Source organism: Amia ocellicauda, chromosome 18, assembly GCF_036373705.1.
Source record: "Amia ocellicauda isolate fAmiCal2 chromosome 18, fAmiCal2.hap1, whole genome shotgun sequence".
In the NCBI taxonomy this organism is placed as follows: Eukaryota; Metazoa; Chordata; class Actinopteri; order Amiiformes; family Amiidae; genus Amia; species Amia ocellicauda.
This window is the reverse complement of record NC_089867.1, coordinates 16,122,748-16,143,447: the sequence shown is the minus strand read 5'-3', so window position 1 is coordinate 16,143,447 and position 20,700 is coordinate 16,122,748. Positions and strand designations below refer to the sequence as shown.

General features: G+C 37.5%; 2 protein-coding genes across 2 annotated transcripts; both read left to right on the top strand.

The window, feature by feature from the left end:
* The first annotated feature begins 2,619 nt into the window (after positions 1–2,619).
* triqk (triple QxxK/R motif containing) lies at positions 2,620–6,719 on the top strand. The gene is made up of 4 exons (XM_066691073.1): positions 2,620–2,728; positions 4,254–4,349; positions 5,052–5,137; positions 5,370–6,719. The coding sequence occupies exons 2-4, from the start codon at positions 4,289–4,291 to the stop codon at positions 5,475–5,477; spliced, it is 255 nt and encodes an 84-aa protein (XP_066547170.1). The 5' UTR covers positions 2,620–2,728; positions 4,254–4,288; the 3' UTR covers positions 5,478–6,719.
* Positions 6,720–8,524: 1,805 nt separating this feature from the next.
* On the top strand, positions 8,525–20,674 carry gem (GTP binding protein overexpressed in skeletal muscle). Its single transcript, XM_066690993.1, has 5 exons — positions 8,525–8,728; positions 15,676–16,019; positions 16,221–16,297; positions 16,651–16,855; positions 17,449–20,674. The coding sequence occupies exons 2-5, from the start codon at positions 15,680–15,682 to the stop codon at positions 17,724–17,726; spliced, it is 900 nt and encodes a 299-aa protein (XP_066547090.1). The 5' UTR covers positions 8,525–8,728; positions 15,676–15,679; the 3' UTR covers positions 17,727–20,674.
* Positions 20,675–20,700: the final 26 nt, after the last annotated feature.

The window sequence follows — 20,700 nt, the reverse complement described above, 5'->3', positions numbered from 1 at the left end:
CTTATATGGCTTGCCTTTTAAATGTATTTGAATACTTGTTGCATCATTGTGACTCATTGTCCTGCCCCAAACTCAAGCCAACAGAATGGTTGATTATGTCATTAATACTGTAGAGCTTAAACAGAGGTCACAACACTGCAGATAATGTTGTTGTGATGTATCTGGGAGTCTACAATTTGAAGTTGTCAAAATGTAATTTAACTTAATGTTAAATGTTAAAATGTGGGGATCACACCATTATATTGTCATCTGGGGTGATCCCTCATCTCAAACAGAGGAAACTATGTAGGGATTTGAATTCGGTATTCACAATTCTAAATGGGATATAAAGCTACCCAGAAATACTGGTCCAAGCTTAATATTTATATGTGTGTCTGGAAATTCGGTTTGGTTATATATTTAAGACTACAAATCCAAATGAGTAATATGGGCCAGATGCCCCCCCACACATTTGTAAGAACTCTAATGTTATAACGAGAAAACCTGATCTGGAACGCAGTAAATTATGTATGCCTTTTCTCTATAGAATAGACGACTATTATAGACAGACTTTTTATGCACTAGAAATGTGAGAGGCTGTCTCTTTCAAACCACATGCCCCAGGGCTCTGTCAGCTGCATCTAACTAGTTTTGTATTGGATCAAATCATTGTTGTGTGAATAAACCAGGAGTAGACAACATGACAATTTACCAACTGCTACTAGCATCTGAATTAGGCAACTTGATCAACAAGTTTATCTTGCGAGTTAGTTATTTATTCATAAAGTGCCATATGCCTATCACGGTAAAGTGAAGTAGATGTAATGAAGCCAGTCATCGAATTACTGCACACAACAAAGGAGGCCTGATTATGTTGCTCTCTTTGCTGACTCTTACCTTTGCTTGGCTCTTTTGTAACAGCCATGGGGGTTGGGGCGGATGGCTGACAGAGGGCTTAACAGCACTGACGTTCCAATTAGGTCAGTCATGACCAATAGAAAAACGCAGAGGTAAGTGATCTGAATGCAGCTTCTGTAAAGATCTCCAATTCACCAAAAGCGTGCTCGAAGTCAAGTGTCATGAGATATTTTTTTCTTTGTTTAATCCTAGCCAGAATGTGAACTGGGGCTTCCTGTCGGTCTTAATTCGAGAAACTCTTATTGTATTCAGACTTTTGTAAATAAAAGGGTTAATTTAATATCTCAAATAAAATAAAAAATGTGCATATGTAAGTTTCATATATGCAATGATTTGATTATGTTTTATATTCTTTTTTTATAAGAATTGTTTAATAAAATACTACATGCCAGTCACCAATTTGGAAATACTAACTGGGTAAGAATTGCTTGCTTTGCTGTCATGTGTTTAAATTATTAAATTATGTTACTTAAATAAAACATAGCACTGTCCTCTGTATAATCTTCCAGTGCCTTCCGGGATCCCTTTTCCTATTAACAAAAGCATTCCTTCGTTTGGTTACATAGTGGACAGTTTTACAGATTAACATCTTGTTTGTTTAACTTTCATTGCAAAATCTACATCATTAACAAAACAATATCTGTCCCCTTATTGTGAATCCATTGTGCCAAGTATCTAAACGCTGCTCCTTCTAATTGTATTTGACTTATAATTTGATGTAATGGTAATCAGTATGTAGATGATGCAGTCAACTTCTGAAATAACAAAAATACATGATATGAATTCCTTAAAATCAGCAAAGTCCAAATTACACTATATGATATCATAAAAGATATGCAGACACAGTTCAGTTGGGAAAGCAAACATGGCTTTCAATACACACATCCTTTTAAGATAATCTACATCCCTTTGTCTTACTGGCCATGTTGAGGTGTCCTCTGGTGAGAACATCCAGCTGAGGTGTAGCTAAAGATAGCTGTCTGTGTTTCCAGTGTATTTAGGAAGAAGCAAGCTCACCGTACAGCAGTATTCATATTGCCTAGGGATGGAAATACATTTTACATATTGTTAAAACGTTAATGTGTGTCAATTAAACATTTAAATAACAAGTATCCCCCAGCTTCCTCCAGTACAGGGTGATGAGCTGGAGGCCAGCCCAACGTACACAGGGCGCTTCAAGGCCAGGCACACCCGGGACGGGACACTATTCCATCCCGGGCAATGAACACACTGAAAATGCAAAAAATACAACAACAAAAAACACTCAAACGACTACAGGGCAATTTGGATTATCTCAAATAACAAATCTTTGTCTCAGCCAATTCCACCACACTTTAAACAACACATACTGTAGCACAGTGCAACACATGCATAGTAAGACAGGAATAAAACCACACGAAAGGTACAATGAAGCTGTGCTAAAATGACCCACAAAGTCATGGGGCACTGCTGTAGCAATTGTTTTTTTTTCTGTAGTAATACCACAGGACGTGTGCATTAGGGACTGGCACATATAAACGGTATGTATCTTTGTGTGTCGTCTGCCGCTCTTATTTTCAACTGAAGAGGCGTGGTCGCTGTATGACATCACGCACAGGTCACACCTTCATGTGGCGCAGATTTCCGCAGATCTGCGCAGATTTGCAGAATCTCTCCAATCTTATTGGTGTATCAGCGCAGATCCGTGCAGAACTGCGGAAATGTGCGCTACACGGACTCGACCTGTATGCACTGCTGTCTCCGCGCATTGGATAAGCGCGTATTCGTCCTGGAGCAGCAGCAGCAGGCAAAGTCCATCTTGCACCACATCAACATCTCGGAAATCAAGCAGGTATCGGCACTTCTGCAGCTCTTTGAAATATATAGCTGTCCAATAAGCATGATATCAAACTGTTTGTTTTGCTTTATTCACACCAATAAGTGGTATTTTTTAACAAAAGCATTTTAACATTGCATTGAAGATGATGCCATGATGCACACGCTGACTCTTGTGTTTGCAATTGGTTGCTTCATGTGTAATCTGGACGGTGATTGGTGAGTGGAGCTGTCAGTCAGCGGCAGGGAGGGCGGTGTTAAGAAAGCGTAGTGTTGGCATTTGGCAAGAAAAATATTAAATCAACTGCGCAGTGACGCACAACTTAATTAGCGTTCATAATATAAGAATATTGTTTAAAAATGACAATGAGCCCAGACGTCGTTCTGCCTGAGGGATTTGCGTGTGCATACATGATACATGCGTGTTCAGTGTTTGTGATCCAGAGTCTGTTTACTCTATCGGAGCCGGAAGGGAGAGAAAACAGTTTCATTAACTCCAAAAACTGCAATATCTGAATTTCTGTATCAGGAATCTCAGTGTTTCGATCGGTGATCGGAGGATAATCGTGCATAATAACAATGACGACAATACAAATAATATCGGTTCATTTTGTCGTCTGAATTAGAAACGATATTTAGTAGGTGTTGGTCCAGATGTTTTCTGTATTGCAAATGCAGCAGAGCATGGATGCCCTGAATGCGCCGTTTCTGATCTCATGTGCTGCTGTTGAAGATGCATCATAAAGAAAGCAAAAGCCGTCACATGGAGAGGTTCTAGACAGGGCTGGATGTTGTTTAAGAAAGCTCAAGATCGTCTGAAATTGTATGAAAAATAACACTGTATAAAACACTTCCCTGACTACTGCATCCTGAAGCAATCTATCCCCCATCTCTCTCTCTGTTGATTTTTAATGCCTTTATTCTCAAAAACCAAGGCAAAAAGGTGCTCCATGCAAAGCAAAAACAATAAAAAGCAGCAACACAGTGCAACAGAGTAAAAACAAAAACAGCCAGTAAAACAACGGAAAAAGTCTATCTATCTCTTTCTATGCACCTATATATATGTGTGTGTGTGTGTGTGTGTGTGTACATCATTTCTTTAAAAGGTTTATTAGTACTATTAGTTACTTTGCTAACAAAGTTCCAGTGGAAATGATTAAGTATTTTACCTGTTCAGGGGTTATGTTACTTATTACCACGAGGGGGCAGTATATTCTTATAGTTTGCGAATGAGTGCATTGCCTTCATTGGGAGAGAAGACTGTAAGCAAACCAGTTGCTGCTACATGTTTGTTAATAAACAAATTATCTTTATGAAATTAATACATATTAAAAACTACAACAATGTGTATATATACTCATCGTACATGACCTGTTCTAACAAATAATGTAATTTGAATAATTTCACACATTTTGTTTCTTTGTATACTCACATTAAGTTACACTTTGAAATAAAGTGTTTTCTGTACATACATAAGGAAACGTACTTAAGTGAAGACTAGTGTTTAAGACAGAGGTGTACCCCATCTTTTCTTTTACCAGCTTCCTTTGGTTTATTTTGGACATCTGAGAAAATCATGGGAAGGAAAGATGCGACTGCTGCCAGGCTTCCAGTTGATCAATACCGCAAACAAATCGGTATGTTCATGTCATTGCTGCTTGGTAACGTGTTTATAGTGGTTGATAACATGTTTCAGAATTTGAAAATTCTTGTGACTGAACGCTTAGATAAGGAAACATTACAACTAAGTGTAACTTTAATAAGAGATCCTTGGTCCTTGATCCTTAGCATGAATTACTGTATAGAGAGAATGGATAAGAAGGAGTTCACTTAACCTGAACACAGAGTCCAATTTGCATAGTGGTCTTTGTTAACTGTTTTTCAGATAAGACTGAGTGGAGAGCAGCTTCTCTTGTGCTAGTTATTTATTACACTAGATGTAAATAAAATAAAGTTCAGCAGAGGGAAAGAAAGGATATCTAGAGAAGTTCACATTAAGCTTTGCTTGTGGTGATTCATATCCATTTAAGATGGTATGACTGAAAGCTAGAATGGAAGAGAGAGGAAGATCAAAAGAATAAGATAGTCAAAAAGAGAAACCCTGATACCCTCTGATCCTAGCACCGATGCACGACTGTGAATCCTTCATTGCACGCTTCAGGCATTTGTCTCATCCCTCCTGAGGACGTCGTAGCAGTGAGCCAAGTTCAGTAACTGGCAAAAAAGTGGGAAAATAATTGGACATGCTGTTAAAATTCCTTATCTGCTCTGGGTAGACATCAATATTGATGGCTTCATTGATCATTACAATCAATACAATCATCATCATTGTATTTCAGGAAAACAGGACTATAAGAAAACCAAATCTGCCTTAAAAGCAAGCAGATTAAAAGCAGAAGCTAAGAAAAGTGCCCTGGGAATACGGGTAGGTGCTGCTTTGATATATGAACTGAATTCATAAAGCTATTTACATTTGTTTTTGCCAATGAGGATATTTTTAAGTGGTAATCTAAGAGTTAACAACAGCAAATCAAATGTTTATTTTCAATGTTCTAAGTCATGCAACTATATTTTGGCAAATTATAAACATCACATTATACAGATTGTCTTTCCTGCCCCCCCATTTATTTAAATAAGATTTTATTTTGTGATTTCAGGATATTGTTCTTATCCTCATGGCTGTGCTGGTATTCCTGGTGTCTGTATATGCTTTTTTCTACCTGAAATTGACCACAGAAATGGACTTGGACCTGGATGTGGAGTAAAAGCCGCCCTCCTTGAATGCTGCCTGGCTCTCAGCAGACTCCATCGCCCCCTCGGTCTTGACTGGGCAGAGCCAGAGGAGATGAAGACTCACTGTCCTTTTCAGAGTCCCAGTGCATCGCGCTTCATTCACCACGGCTCATAAAAACAGGCTCCCTGCTGTGTGGCCTACCACACTTCCACTGCACAAGAAGGGCTGCGCATGGTGGATGGGCATCATAAACATCTGACCTAAAAGGGGAATGAAAGAATGACCGGATCGACAGGGACAGCAATCAGACTCGCAAGTTACAGACAGTAACTGCTCTGGACGGCATCGGTAGTTCTGTGTTGTTTAGGGTGTTCATGATGTTTAATCACTCAGAAGCACCATTCCACTATATTTGTGTTATTCCAGATATTTTTAGGTGGCGTGCAATCAAATGTTTTCAAAACCAAAAAAGCACAATCTCATTGTCCTGATTTGGTACTGTTATATTGTGTAGGGACTTACGATGCTGATCTATAACACATTGTCTTACTTTCATTTAATTTCACATGCTTTGGGAACAAAAATAATGAGGAGTGAAAGTTTTACCTGCAAAAACAATAAGTAGTGTATGGAGAAATTTTCTATTTCTTTGGGGAAAAAAAATGTGTCTTTAACCTTGAAATTATTTCTTTATAATATACGAAAAGGGAAGAAATTATAGCAATTTTTCAAATATGGGCTTTTGTTTAATGGGGTATTGGGACTCTGAGAGGAAAACTTTTGATATAATTCTGCGGTTTGTTAATTAATACTGGAAAATACAGCCAAGAAAGAAATGAATAAATAATACATAGGTAGAAAAACTACCTTTACTTGTTATCTTTGCTAAAGGTCATTGGATCTGACAGGAAGTGAACTATAGTAAAAATATATATTCATTTGTTTCACTGTAGAAATATGCAAATCTATCGCTGTAAAGCAATCTCCGTGCATTCCTCTACACAAACTATACATTCAGGGATCCTACTCATGCAGATTTGACTTCTGATCGTGGGCTGATTAAACGGGTCTCCAGTTCCAAGCAACACTCTGATGAATCGAGGAGATGTTTGAGAGCTGCTGGTAATACATTAATACTGCAGACGTGGTGCTACATGGCAGAGACACAAACTGTTTGAAGGAAACATAATGTAAATGTGAAGCATTTGTTTAAACGTACAATTGAAATCTTTGTATTTTAAAAATTGATTAAATTGATTCGACACACAAGGTTGATGAAGTTCCCTTTGACTGTTTATAATGAACTACACAACATTCATGTTCTACTTCCAAAGTTGATAACGCATGTAAATATCAGTTTTGAGGACAGATTCCCTTTCACATACCACTGCTAAAGACGGCATACAAATGTTCTACATATGGCTCTGAAAATCTGGTTGCTCTGGAATGTGCGTCCTTATCTGCCACATAATAATAATAATGATGATAATAACAAATTAGATATTAAATCCTGCCTGATAATCTCTCTGGAATCTGGACGTCCAATCTGCCAAGGGGTTTTTTGGTAGCATTATTATTTTAAAAATCTGTCTAGCACAGCTTGAGAAGGCAGAGAAACATTTTGTTCTGATTTGATTTTTTGTTTCGTTTTGTTAAAAGCTAATCTTAATGGGCGTACACAATATAGTTGTCAGATTTAAACCTCAATCTCAGGAGAATAATTATTCATGTAATAAAAATCAACCAAACAATTTAGCTTTAAAATGAAGCTAAGATCCAAATTAAGGATTATATTACTGTTCCTAACCAATCTGTTTCTCAGGCCTATTTTGAGGCTTCACTAACCTAAATTGGCAGCTGTTGACACAATCATATTTGCACTTTGTTGGCATTGGTTTTAGCAATATTATAATATCCAGGGCAAATAACTATGGTTACAAGATGTCACATTATTTTGACATACAATTACTTATGTATAAAGCTGGATTTTTACTGGAGCAATCTAGGTACAGTACCTTGCTCAAGGGTACAACAGCAGTGCCCCCAGCTGAGACTGACAACCCTCCACTCCAGAGCCCTGAGCCCTGAGCGCTTCTCCACACTGCTGCCTGGTACATGTGCTTTACCATGGTGTTTCATAATTTGTATTGTTTTTTTAATTATATATATATATAGAAAGGTGCCTGTACATGATTTTGTTGCAGTATTGTAATCACTGCACTGCTAATCTGCTGGACCAGGTTCAGAATCACCCTGAATGAACCATCTACAAAAGGATATAGCTTAATGTATCATATATTTAGAAGTTTGTTTAATATGCTTATTTAGATCAATCTTGTTCTCAGTAATCTCTTTAATTAGCAGTTCAGGACCTTACTCTAGCAAGCTTACTCTACGGTAACCTCATTATAACTCCCGATTGAATTGACCTAAGATGACCAGTTTCTTGTTGTCAGAGCGCTTGTGTAAAGGTTCTTTACAAAGTACTTAACCTTAACAAAGACCTGGAGTGCACACCCGAGGCAGAGAATATCTGAAGAGGACAAATATACAAGTTCTACACTTTACACTGAGCTCATCCGACCACAGTCCAAAATGCATTTACTCACCATTATAGATACCGAAAAGATTTTGTAGGACATGAGAGAACTGTTGCAGTTCTATATGACCATTTTGAGAAAACAGATGTGAGACTGACAGTTACCTCAGAGGAGATTCAGCCCTCCTGGTGCCAGCAAACGGGCAGAAATGGACTTCTCCCATCTCTCTGTTGGCTTTAAAATACAGTTCTCCCCTAGAAGGGAACTCTGAGAAGCTTCTTTCACCAAACCCTGGATCAGTGTAGGGGAGTGTCTGTAGGGATGCAGTGGAGGCACTGTAGATAATGCAGTCAAAAATAATAGAGATTTCCCTATTGTTGCATTTAAATACAAACTCATAAGATAGGTCACTAGAATATAAATCCAATGCGGTATTGCCCATGTATAGTCTACTGCTTTCAAATGATAATGGTCTCCCAGTTGGCATGTATGAGCTGGCCAACCTACAGACTCCTCTGCTGGATTAGAGGAAACCCCCTCTCTCTGACTCTGGGGTCTGGCCTGGAGGAAGGGAGGAATGATGACGTCTCTGAGCCCTACTTTATATAAACCAACACAGTGGAAAGCGCATTAGTGTGCAGCAGAGATTCAGACGGGATTTACAACACAAAAAGCCAGAGCACAGATCAGGATCCCGGGCAGAGAGACTCTAGGATCACTGACGCTGCCTCCATCACACCATGTAAGAAATCATCTCGGTTTTGAAAATAATGCACTAAAAACCACATTGACGTCTGTCTATGTGCTTCTTTTTCTTTATGGTAGTTTTTTCCACAGAGATGGTGATTATTTCTTTGTTGCAATTGATTTTGTTTCTTTCTGTGACTATTTGAAGTAATTTAAACAACTATAGGGCAGATATAAGTAGGAAAAGCCAGCCGGACAAATCTTGCCTCAATATGCATTTCTATTTCCACAAATCGGTAATATGTTGTCATTTAAGTTAATAAGATCAAAGGTGATAACCAAGAGAGCAGTCACCTGTTGCAACCCTTTAGTGAGATAAACTTTAACTTTTCGACATTTGTACGAATGTATTGTGGTAGCTGATGTGTTGCTAGTGTAGTGTGTGTATAGAAGCCATATACTATATACTACAATATTATATAGCTACTACCGCAAATACACTACACTACACTACACAGTACTGCAGTCCGTGTGTTTTTCATGTCCCGGTCTGTCTCATCAGGACCACAGGGAGAGGAAGGCAGATGAACAGTCAAATCAATGGTTTAAAACTTATAAATACATAGCATATTTTAAAAGTGAAACGGCAGGGAGTGTGACAGGTATTTGTATCGATTTTAATGAGAAAAGCGAGTCGGAAATATAGAAGTTGTGTTAAACACTTGGAGTCCAGTCTCTCACCTGTGCTGCTGCTGTTGGACAGACCACTTTCCCAATTAGGATCACTGTGGGCACTATGGAGGACAATATTTAAATGATCAATTCAAGTAAATTAACTTTTTAGAGAATATTTAAATGATCAGTTAAAGTAAATAATCTTTATAGATTCTATGAATATGGTAGATATACTGCTCTCTTATTTCGAGTGAGAGCCGAAGCACTTTTACTTAGATATCAACAACCGATTAGTTATTTTATTTTCATTCATTGGTGAATTGGTTTAGTTTCTTATTATTATGAAGTAAATTAGCAGACGATTTTAGTTTTATCCAAGGCGATAATCAATTGTATTGTCTCCAACCTTTCTTGCTTGTTCGCTGTTTTAGAAATTCATTACAGAAATCTAAATATATGATTTATTCTATAAATTATTGTATATTCAAATGTTTGTATTGATGTGATTGTTTTTTTCAACCTTTTTAAGTGCAAATAAAAAAATGTCCCTGTCTTCCAAATCTCCTGGTTATGTTCAATCCATTGACTGTTTAGTCATTTGCACCAGAGACTTGGAGCAGCAGAGTGGTTGAACTCCGCCCATCCAGTGTGTGGCGCTGCAGCTGCGATCCACGATCCAGCTCCAATTAAACAATTAACTGTATAATAATTATTTGAAAGAAAGGGATATCACTGATTTGCAAAACATGAATATTTTATCTGAAACTTAATTCTGACTTTTTCCACCTGCACTAAATCCCTCAAATGCTTGAAGGCCATGAAGAATGAAAAATAATGACCATTAAGAGACATTAAGTCAAACTGAAATCAAACGTAAAATGTTGAAACATAGAATATAGTAATATTTTATAATTAACTTAAAATGTAAAATTCCTGAAAGATTGTTTTGTGATAGTGAGACATTTTCTCCCTTATAGACAGGTGGACTAATGAAGAATAATGAAGCGCTCTGGAGATGCCAGTCGGGAAGACAAATCTGAAGGTTTTCTAACAAACATACCATTGTATATATAGAAGATTACTCCCTTGGCTGCTGGACAACTAAGTGATGTCAGCAAGGTTACTAAAGTACCCCGTACTAGATCGGCCCTGTCCCATCAGGTGTATCAGAAACTTAGAAACAGACAATCTATGAGATCAATTTGATAAAAAAGCAGACAGGTCAAATTCTACAAAACAGATTTTTTTTAATAGTTTCCAGGTTTGCTTCCCAACATTCCCATCTCAGTTGAGGCTTTAGGCATAAATATTTTGGATAAAAAGGTTGGAGCAGGAAAATCTTCCTTGCATTAGCTCCGCTCCAAAGCCCTGGTTTGCACAGTTCAGTTACAGATACCCTAATCCTATCCTGTGTTAACAGTATAAAAATAAAAATGTACAAACGTAAATAATAATAATATACAGTGAGGGAAAAAAGTATTTGATCCCCTGCTGATTTTGTACGTTTGCCCACTGACAAAGAAATGATCAGTCTATAATTTTAATGGTAGGTGTATTTTAACAGTGAGAGACAGAATAACAACAAAAAAATCCAGAAAAACGCATTTCAAAAAAGTTATAAATTGATTTGCATGTTAATGAGGGAAATAAGTATTTGACCCCTTCGACTTAGAACTTGGTGGCAAAACCCTTGTTGGCAATCACAGAGGTCAGACGTTTCTTGTAGTTGGCCACCAGGTTTGCACACATCTCAGGAGGGATTTTGTCCCACTCCTCTTTGCAGATCCTCTCCAAGTCATTAAGGTTTCGAGGCTGACGTTTAGCAACTCGAACCTTCAGCTCCCTCCACAGATTTTCTATGGGATTAAGGTCTGGAGACTGGCTAGGCCACTCCAGGACCTTAATGTGCTTCTTCTTGAGCCACTCCTTTGTTGCCTTGGCTGTGTGTTTTGGGTCATTGTCATGCTGGAATAGCCATCCACGACCCATTTTCAATGCCCTGGCTGAGGGAAGGAGGTTCTCACCCAAGATTTGACGGTACATGGCCCCGTCCATCGTCCCTTTGATGCGGTGCAGTTGTCCTGTCCCCTTAGCAGAAAAACACCCCCAAAGCATAATGTTTCCACCTCCATGTTTGATGGTGGGGATGGTGTTCTTGGGGTCATTCCTCCTCCTCCAAACACAGCGAGTTGAGTTGATGCCAAAGAGCTTGATTTTGGTCTCATCTGACCACAACACTTTCACCCAGTTCTCCTCTGAATCATTCAGATGTTGGCAAACTTCAGACGGGCCTGTACATGTGCTTTCTTGAGCAGGGGGACCTTGCGGGCGCTGCAGGATTTCAGTCCTTCACAGCGTAGTGTGTTACCAATTGTTTTCTTGGTGACTATGGTCCCAGCTGCCTTGAGATCATTAACAAGATCCTCCCGTGTAGTTCTGGGCTGATTCCTCACCGTTCTCATGATCATTGAAACTCCACGAGGTGAGATCTTGCATGAAGCCACAGACCGAGGGAGACTGACAGTTATTTTGTGTTTCTTCAATTTGCGAATAATCGCACTAACTCTTGTCACCTTCTCACCAAGCTGCTTGGCGATGGTCTTGTATCCCATTCCAGCCTTGTGTAGGTCTACAATCTTGTCCCTGACATCCTTGGACAGCTCTTTGGTCTTGGCCATGGTGGAGAGTTTGGAATCTGATTGATTGATTGCTTCTGTGGACAGGTGTCTTTTATACAGGTAACGAGCTGAGATTAGGAGCACTCCCTTTAAGAGAGTGCTCCTAATCTCAGCTCGTTACCTGTATAAAAGACACCTGGGAGCCAGAAATCTTGCTGATTGATAGGGGATCAAATACTTATTTCCCTCATTAACATGCAAATCAATTTATAACTTTTTTGAAATGCGTTTTTCTGGATTTTTGTTGTTGTTATTCTGTCTCTCACTGTTAAAATACACCTACCATTGAAATTATAGACTGATCATTTCTTTGTCAGTGGGCAAACATACATAATCAGCAGGGGATCAAATACTTTTTTCCCTCACTGTATAAATCAGCTCTATCATAATTGCTACTATCTTGAGTAAAGGTATAAATGCAGCAGTTATAACATATTTGATTTGCATTTATATATTACTGGTTAGAGAGTAAGGAAACCATACATTTGATATCCTTATATGTTCTGTATGCCAAAATTGCCTATTTTTTGATAATTCAAATACATACAATATATTTTAATTATATTTTAGTTTGTAATCTATATGTTTATTTTTTAGGTTGAATATAGATGGTGATGTCTCCAATATATGTTCAACCTATAAGTTAAATACATTTAATAACATTTAAGTTGTAGTCAGTCAAGCATGCGGGCATATTGTAGACTGAAGAAACTTCAAAGTAGAATACAGACCTCTGATGATATAATGTCCAATACTGAAATAAAGTGATTAATCATAAAATGACAACCAATGACCAATCATAATACATGCTTTTAATATTGAGACAATGAAATGATGGTGTCCATATGTTAAATTGTAGTACTCTATTGCCACATTGTGGCTACATGCAAAGTGTGCAAAATATTTCCTAAAACATAGAAACTAGATACAACTCATTAAATTGAATACATGCAAGTTCTAGTAAGTGTCCTTTTCTTTCTTTCTCGGTTTTGGTCAAAATTCTGGAATCTGATATTCATCCTGAAAAAAATACTAGAACATTTGAACCTGTTGACTTTAAACTTCACATGTCTTTGTTGTACCTTGAGCAAATGTTCAGACTGGATTTGATTGGATGTGATGCATAACTGCCATGTTGGATTATATGTTTTTAGTAAAAGAAAAACAATCTTACACCAGAACCACTGGAGCACTTAAATGTGTAACATCTGACCATGGTCATGTCCGCTTACTTAGACATTCATTTATAGAGTTTTTTAAATCCAAGATGGTTGACTGGAACCAATGAAAATCAGCATATAAAAAGTTGCACAAAAAATATAAAATGTAATAATAACGGTAGAGCGGTGTGGTCTTGTACCACAGCTAAAATAGCACTGATAGATCACTCTGGATTTGCGGCCATGTTGCATTTTACTAAGCCTATAATGTTTTGATATATTTCAACAGTGTTCTTCTCCAAAATCACTTATTGTACAGATGTGAATGTCGGTCCACACAGTTAAATGATGATGTACATTTACAATTGTTCAAGGTATAGTCTGCACTGACCCATCAAAATGTGCACTGCAACATATCTGTATATATGTTAAAAGACACCCCGAACAGTACTTTGATTCAATTTGTCATAGTGTGACTGTTTTCAGATACGTTACTTTTAGTACGAATTTAACAATCTTGATTGATTTATAATCTATGGAAAACACCAGAAATCCCATTGACAACAATGTTGGGACCCTAAAAATACACTCCTCCGTGCAGCACTTATCGCTTGCAGAGACTGAAGACTTTGGTAACATGCCTAAAAAGCCATTTGTACTCCCTTTTGTGTTTTAATTGGGATCTAAATGAGTCAATATGTGTTAATTTCCAGTGAGTTGGCTATAAAAGAAGAGTGGTTTAACAACACATGACAGAGGAGCAGGGGCCGGGAACTGTGTTTGTGTTTGTGTTTGTCATGAAGCCGCCGGGAAAGACGCTGGATTTGTTATCTTGGAGACAGAACTTGTGCCAGCAGGTTTTGCAGTGGATTTAAAGGGATGTGAATCTCCTGCAATGACAAGCTGTACAGAACTATAAGTTACTACCTCTGATGGACGGTAATTGATTTGTGTATCTTGAGATTGACCTGGACTCTAATCGGGCCCCTCCCTCTCCCTTGTGGTTGTATATTTGTGCCCTGGTTCAATCTAAGACTGTGATACTGCAGCAAAATAAGACTAATCCTATTCTATATTCTTTGAATGCATATTAATTACATGTGCCTGGATTAAATTAACATCAGTCCTATGCCACCCTAATTATAGTTTTCTTATATTTTTAAGTATTGAATGTTTAGTAAATGATATCAGTAGAATTATGTATTTATTGTAAAGTGATACTTGGTGTGTAAATGTATGTGACATTTATGTGCGAGTGGCTAATAATACCTGCTTGGGGATTAATTAATAAAGGCATTGATTTAGGAAGTCTGTGAGAGGGGTAGGGTGTGGCTTCGGGCCCCTGGTGGGTCTTTTTGACTTGGACTTAATTGAGCCCTGGGGTTGATTTTCTTATATTTTTTTCTTTGATGATTATAATTGGCTTGCAATTGGTTTATTTTTGTTTCCTAGATTTGTTCCTTTTTGATATTTGAGTAGGGGACTCTCTGGGCTTTTTTATAGTAGTTATTCTATATGCTAACTACCACCACTTTCTCACAGAAGAGTGTGGATGTGAGTTTCTTGTTTTAATAAATTAAGATCAATCTTAAGAACTGCCACTAATGACCTGTTTCCCCTCCACCCTGGTTAACCATTTGTTAGCACAATATCTACCAACCTCCCTGGGAAATAAATGTGGTGGCAGCGCACACATTTCTGGGGTATATATCTGTGATAAATGTATGCCTGAGGTTGGGGGCAGTCATAGGAGATGGGAGTTGTATGGATCTTTAGCCCATATGGGGGCTGTGTGTATGTGTTTGTGCATATACTTTAATCTTATGCATGGTATTACCACGTTTTTACCAGTATTTTGCCATATTTATACCATGTTTTGACCATATTGTCCTCATGATTTTACCATATTTAGACCATTTTATTAAATTTTTACAATGCTACACCATACTACACTTTAACATATATTACTATGTTATTACCATTGTAAACTATTTTACCAAGTGTTTCCATGCTACACCACACCTTACTGTATCGTTACCACAGAGCACCACTATACTACAGCTACTAACCTACATGCTTTAATACTGATGCATAAGTAATGGGGCTCATCGTGTACATGAGCTCGTTACACCCTTCTGCAAATCAGTGCAGTGATAAACCTCCCGCGTCTTTTGGTGTGGTGAGCTTATTGCTCTACTAGGTGGAGGAGGAGTGTCTTTACGGCGCAGTTCAATTACAAACTATCACTGATATCACTCACATGCAGACAAAATATATTAAAATTCTAATTAATAAATCATACACTAGCTGTTAGTGACTTACCTGACAATTTACTAAACTATAATTTATAGTATTACTTGTAATGAATTGTTACCTTTCATTAATATTCAAAACTAATGGAATTTGTTGGCACTTTATGAAAATACATGATTTATTATCTTTGCATGCTTTGATATCTTTGCTATGTTGCTTTCATTTTTGTCTTTCAGAAAGATGACTCTAAATGCATCCACGAGGCGGAGGAGTTTCTGTCTGCAGCCTCGGCAGCATCGCTGGAGTATTTCTACAGATGGGAATCTACTATCCAAAAACCCTGTGCTTTCATCTCATGTTGTACGCTCCACGTCGTATACCAACAGCAGCGACACTTGTAGGCAAAGGTGGTCATCTTCAGACTCGTCTTCAGACTCTTCAGATTCAGTCACTTCCGAGTCTGGCAGCAACCTCTACAGAGTTGTTTTAATTGGAGAGAACAGAGTTGGAAAGTCTACATTAGCCAACATTTTTGCTGGTGCCCAGGACAGCATGGACAGTGATGGTGTCCTATGTGGAGGTTATTATTATAATTATTGTTGTTGTAGTTAGCTTTAACAGCAACCATAATTTTGTTTTGTAAATTTAGTATTTGAAGCATATTGTACATAAACAAAGGATAATATGTTTATTGCGTTCAATATCTTTTAGCTCAGAATACTTTTTGCAGAAAATCAAAATAATAATAATAATTAATAATCTATTTTTGTTTTAAATCCAGAAAACACTTATGTGCAAACTCTGACAGTAGATGGAGAAAGCGCAACAATTACTTTATTGGATACGTGGGTTACTGAGGTAAGGGTTTCTCATGGTGCAGGGATTGATTTGGAACAGTTGAAATAAATGCTCTCTACCTCGCTCATATGTGTACATATGTGTACATTGATCAGCACCTGCTATATTATATTTTCTATATAATGTGTTCCTAAGCTGCACAGTATCGATTGGCTACAGATTTTCTAAATATATTTTAAAATGTAATTTAGCATCAACACAGAGACATAGATGTTTGATTAAGGGAGTATTTTGCAAATACTGTACCAGATCATTCTTGTCCCTTCACTTTCCATAGGCAGAAATATCTTTGGAAGGTTGTGATATCAATTGTTAATAACTGACTAAAGTTGAAATGTCTTACGCTTTTTCAGGAGGAGGAAAGCTGGAGCCAAGAGCAGTGCATGCAGGCAGGAGACGCATACCTAATTGTATACTCAATCACTGACAGAGCGAGCTTTGAGAGAGCCTCCGAACTGCGAATCCAGCTGCGGAGAGCTAGGCAGGCAGAAGATATCCCCATCATCCTCGTTGGCAATAAGAGTGACCTTGTGAGATGCAGAGAAGTGTCAGTGACAGGTTAGGGTGCTCTTGTCTTATGAATGTTTACCACAGTACACATCTAACTGGCATGGGAAAATATTGTAGCTTTACCATTTCTATTAAGGCTTAATATGATACAGTTATATGAAGATGATTAAATAGATGTTAGAGAAATGCACAAGTGTTAAATGTGGAAACAATATCTGTACAGGCCAATTTTAATACCTTTCAGACCAGAATCAAAAACTGTTACCAACATATAATTATTAATTTAATAGCAAATACTAAAAACATATGGGCAGGTAGAAAATTGCCAGTTGTAATCAGCATATCCAAGGACTGGAGAACTTATGAATTTGTCCAAAGATTTGTGCAACTCTGAAAGACCTGTGAAACATAATGACATAGATGCTAAATCTGTAATTGTACACATTTGTCAACTCATTAACAATGCAAAGCAAATTTACATGAACAATATTATAGCAACACATCTGCACATATTAAACAGAAATTGACAAGAGCATTGATTCAATACTATCATATCAGCACACAGGCAGTAGGGAAAACCTAACTGTTTACCCCACTTTCTGTTTCAGAAGGTGAAACTTGTATTTCTAATGTTTTTGCAGAAGGCAGAACATGTGCAGTGGTGTTTGACTGCAAGTTCATAGAGACATCAGCTGCCGTGCCGCACAATGTTCGGGAGATGTTTGAAGGCATTGTGCGTCAGATTCGTCTCCGGCGGGACAGCAAGGAAGACAACCAGAGGCGGATGGCGCTCAATAAGAGGAGGGAGAGTATTCCCAAGAAAGCCAAACGGTTCCTGGACAGAATTGTTGCCAAGAACAATCAGAACATGGCGTTCCGACTGAGATCCAAGTCTTGCCATGATCTTTCGGTGTTATAAACCAACAAGTGGACTTTCGTCAATCTATATTAGAGTGCATTACAAAACGGTACAGCAGCACTATGAACACAGTCTTTGAGAAATGAAAAACTGCTTGGGAATTTACAATGTTGGGGTTTATCTTCAGAACTGTACTTGGGCAACAGTGGCTGTGTCTACATGGGGGTTTCAGTTATGCCAAATGTTGTGCTTTAAGTGACAATTTTAAATGGGTTAGACTTAAATACTGCAATGGTGTGACAAAGACAAATCCTTACCATGTTTGTCCTGATGGGCTTGCTGTATTATTTAAGGACTTTCTTCTTTTCCAAGCTCTGCAGCTGCCAAACAGGCTACTAAAGCACACGATTGAAACGCATGATTAAAATGTCATTGCCAAACCACTTAAAATAAAGTAGCACTTAGAACATATGCAATGACTGTGAAGGAAACAAAGTAAAAAATTCATGATATATTAGTATAATTGTTTTCATTACATGTTTCAAATTTAATTATTGTGGATTTAGGCTCTGTTTGAAGTATGTCAAATTTCACTTTCCCCTTAGACCCTGAGTCCTACTTGGACAAAAATGGTGAGACCTTGTGTATGTAAAACCATTGTTGTCTCATCCATTTACATGTGTCAGTTAAAGCACCTTTGGAGCAACAAAAACTCGCATGTATGCACAGTCAATGGCAGTGCCAAACTGATAGCTCGATTGATGATATAGAACAGATTCTGATGTATACTTCTGCTGTTCATCGGTTAGCTTGATATATTCCTTATCACTCCTTCAGAAACTTGGGAGAACAAATACATGTCAGTGTTGTAATGTTTGAAAGTCTTTATAGCGACTTGCACAGATTGTTGAGCTAAAGACACGCACAATTCATATTTTCTCCATAAAATATGATTCTAATCCAAAGTGCTTTAAGACTGTAATGACATCCTTAAACAAATCTAATAGGGTGATGAGCAGCTTTTCTATGTAGCTAAAGCACATTCTGGATTTATTTTTTAAGTTTTATATTTTTCATTAAGTGGTCTCTGTGTTCTTTGGAAACAAATACATATTTTTTTACACTTTGCATCTATTGAATCTGATTTTGTGCGTGTTTTCATATTGTAAAGCAGCTCAACTCAAAATCTTTAGAAAGCTTTGGTACAATGGCAAAATTGCACAATTGTATAGCTGTTATACAATGCCTAAGAGTTTAGTGAAATAGTTTAGTGAATAGTTAAGTGAAATGCTTCATTCACGAAAGACAATTTCTGTTTTTAATTTGGCTTCTGAAAATATCAGACAAGTAAACAGAAATACACAAAAACAAAGTATTGTATATAGTTCAAATGAAACATAAGCAACAGATGAAAATGGTTAACTTCTATTTCAAGATTATTGGTCATTTAACATGAAGTCAAAATAGTGAGTCTTATCAGCATCATCTGTCACTTCTGGTATCAACACTGAATTAGCCCTGATAGATTAGCTCTGATCTGAGTATAGGATGCCATAGTTTAAAGTCTGCTTTAGTACTGAAAGCCTGGATTGCTCTCTCTTTCAGATCTCTTTCAGCTAACTGTACTTTCAGTCTGCATTTTGACCTCCAGTTCATAACTGTGCTAAATAAATAGGGTGTGTGTGTCTAATTCTGTCCTATAAGATTAAAAAAAATCTTTTAGCACTAAGAGCCAGATGTTTTAAAGGATTGCTCCAGTTTAAGTGCCCTAACCTACTGAAAATACATCAGAAATCTGGGGTTTACAAACAGAATTATGTTTGCAAAGATTTAAGACATATGATTCTAATGTTCCTATTTCAGCCGTGTCACTTTAAGGCAGTAAGTGATGTCAATAAAGTCTGGGATTAGCACAGCTTATTGTAAGGGGATTCCATATGCTGCAGTGTTTTCCAGAGATTGCCTCCATGGACACTATCAAGGGCTGTTTGAGAGTCTATAAAGTTTATGTTCAATTCTCTCTGCCACTCCACTGCACACAATTATGTTTATGAAAGTGAAAATGCGATCTATACATCCTCTTTGTTCCCTAAATGTAGCCAGTTCATTTCTCTCGTGTGTCTTCAGAGAGTCACTACAAAATCCTACAAACAATGTGTATGAAGATGATCGCACAAAATCCCTTCCCGTCACGGACAGTAGGGTGGTACCATGCTAGTTGATACGAGAGTGATGCCACCTTTCTTGGGAATTTTCACAGTGGTTCATTTGTGCCAGTCTTACAGACGTTCCTTATAAGCATCAGCTCTTCCCTCTATTTTGATTTCCATATCTTCTGGTGCCTTTGCAATATCCGTGTTCTCTGTTGCATCTTCTCTATTAAGAATTAATTTAAACTACTCTGCCCATCACTTCTCTTGTTCCTTCTCTGATGTCATCCTGTTTCCTTTCTTGTCTGTTTTCTCCCTCCATAAATTGACTTGTTGAACTTGAAGATGGTGTCTTGATCTAGAGGCTTTTCTGCCTCAGCCACTACAGTAGTATCTTAAATATTTTTCTGACCGCTTGACCTGTATTTGCTTCCCTATAAAGTGCTTTGTTTCAAAGGTTTAAAAAGGTTATTTTATGTTTATTTTAAGTATTTTTTTCCTATTAAGAGCAACAACTACTGTGTCACATGTAATCCAGTTGAATGCAAGTTCAAAAGAGTAATTACTCCTTTTCATTATCATTCTTAACATTAGAAGCTGCAATTATATTTATATATTTCTCAGATACAAACATTTGCCTGATTTTTTAAAATGTCAGTTGAAAGAATACTATAACAAACCTCAGTGGCAAATATATTCTGAGCAGAGTGAATAAACTATTGCCTTTATATTGGAAAATATCAGCTCCTGAATCACCTTCTTAGTGACATTGTAAATACCTAATATTGTAATCATTGTTTCTGTAAATTAAAACTACAGTTTGCGCTTCCCATCTGTGTCATATGATGACTGTTCATCTAAAATGATAACCATTAGCAAATCAT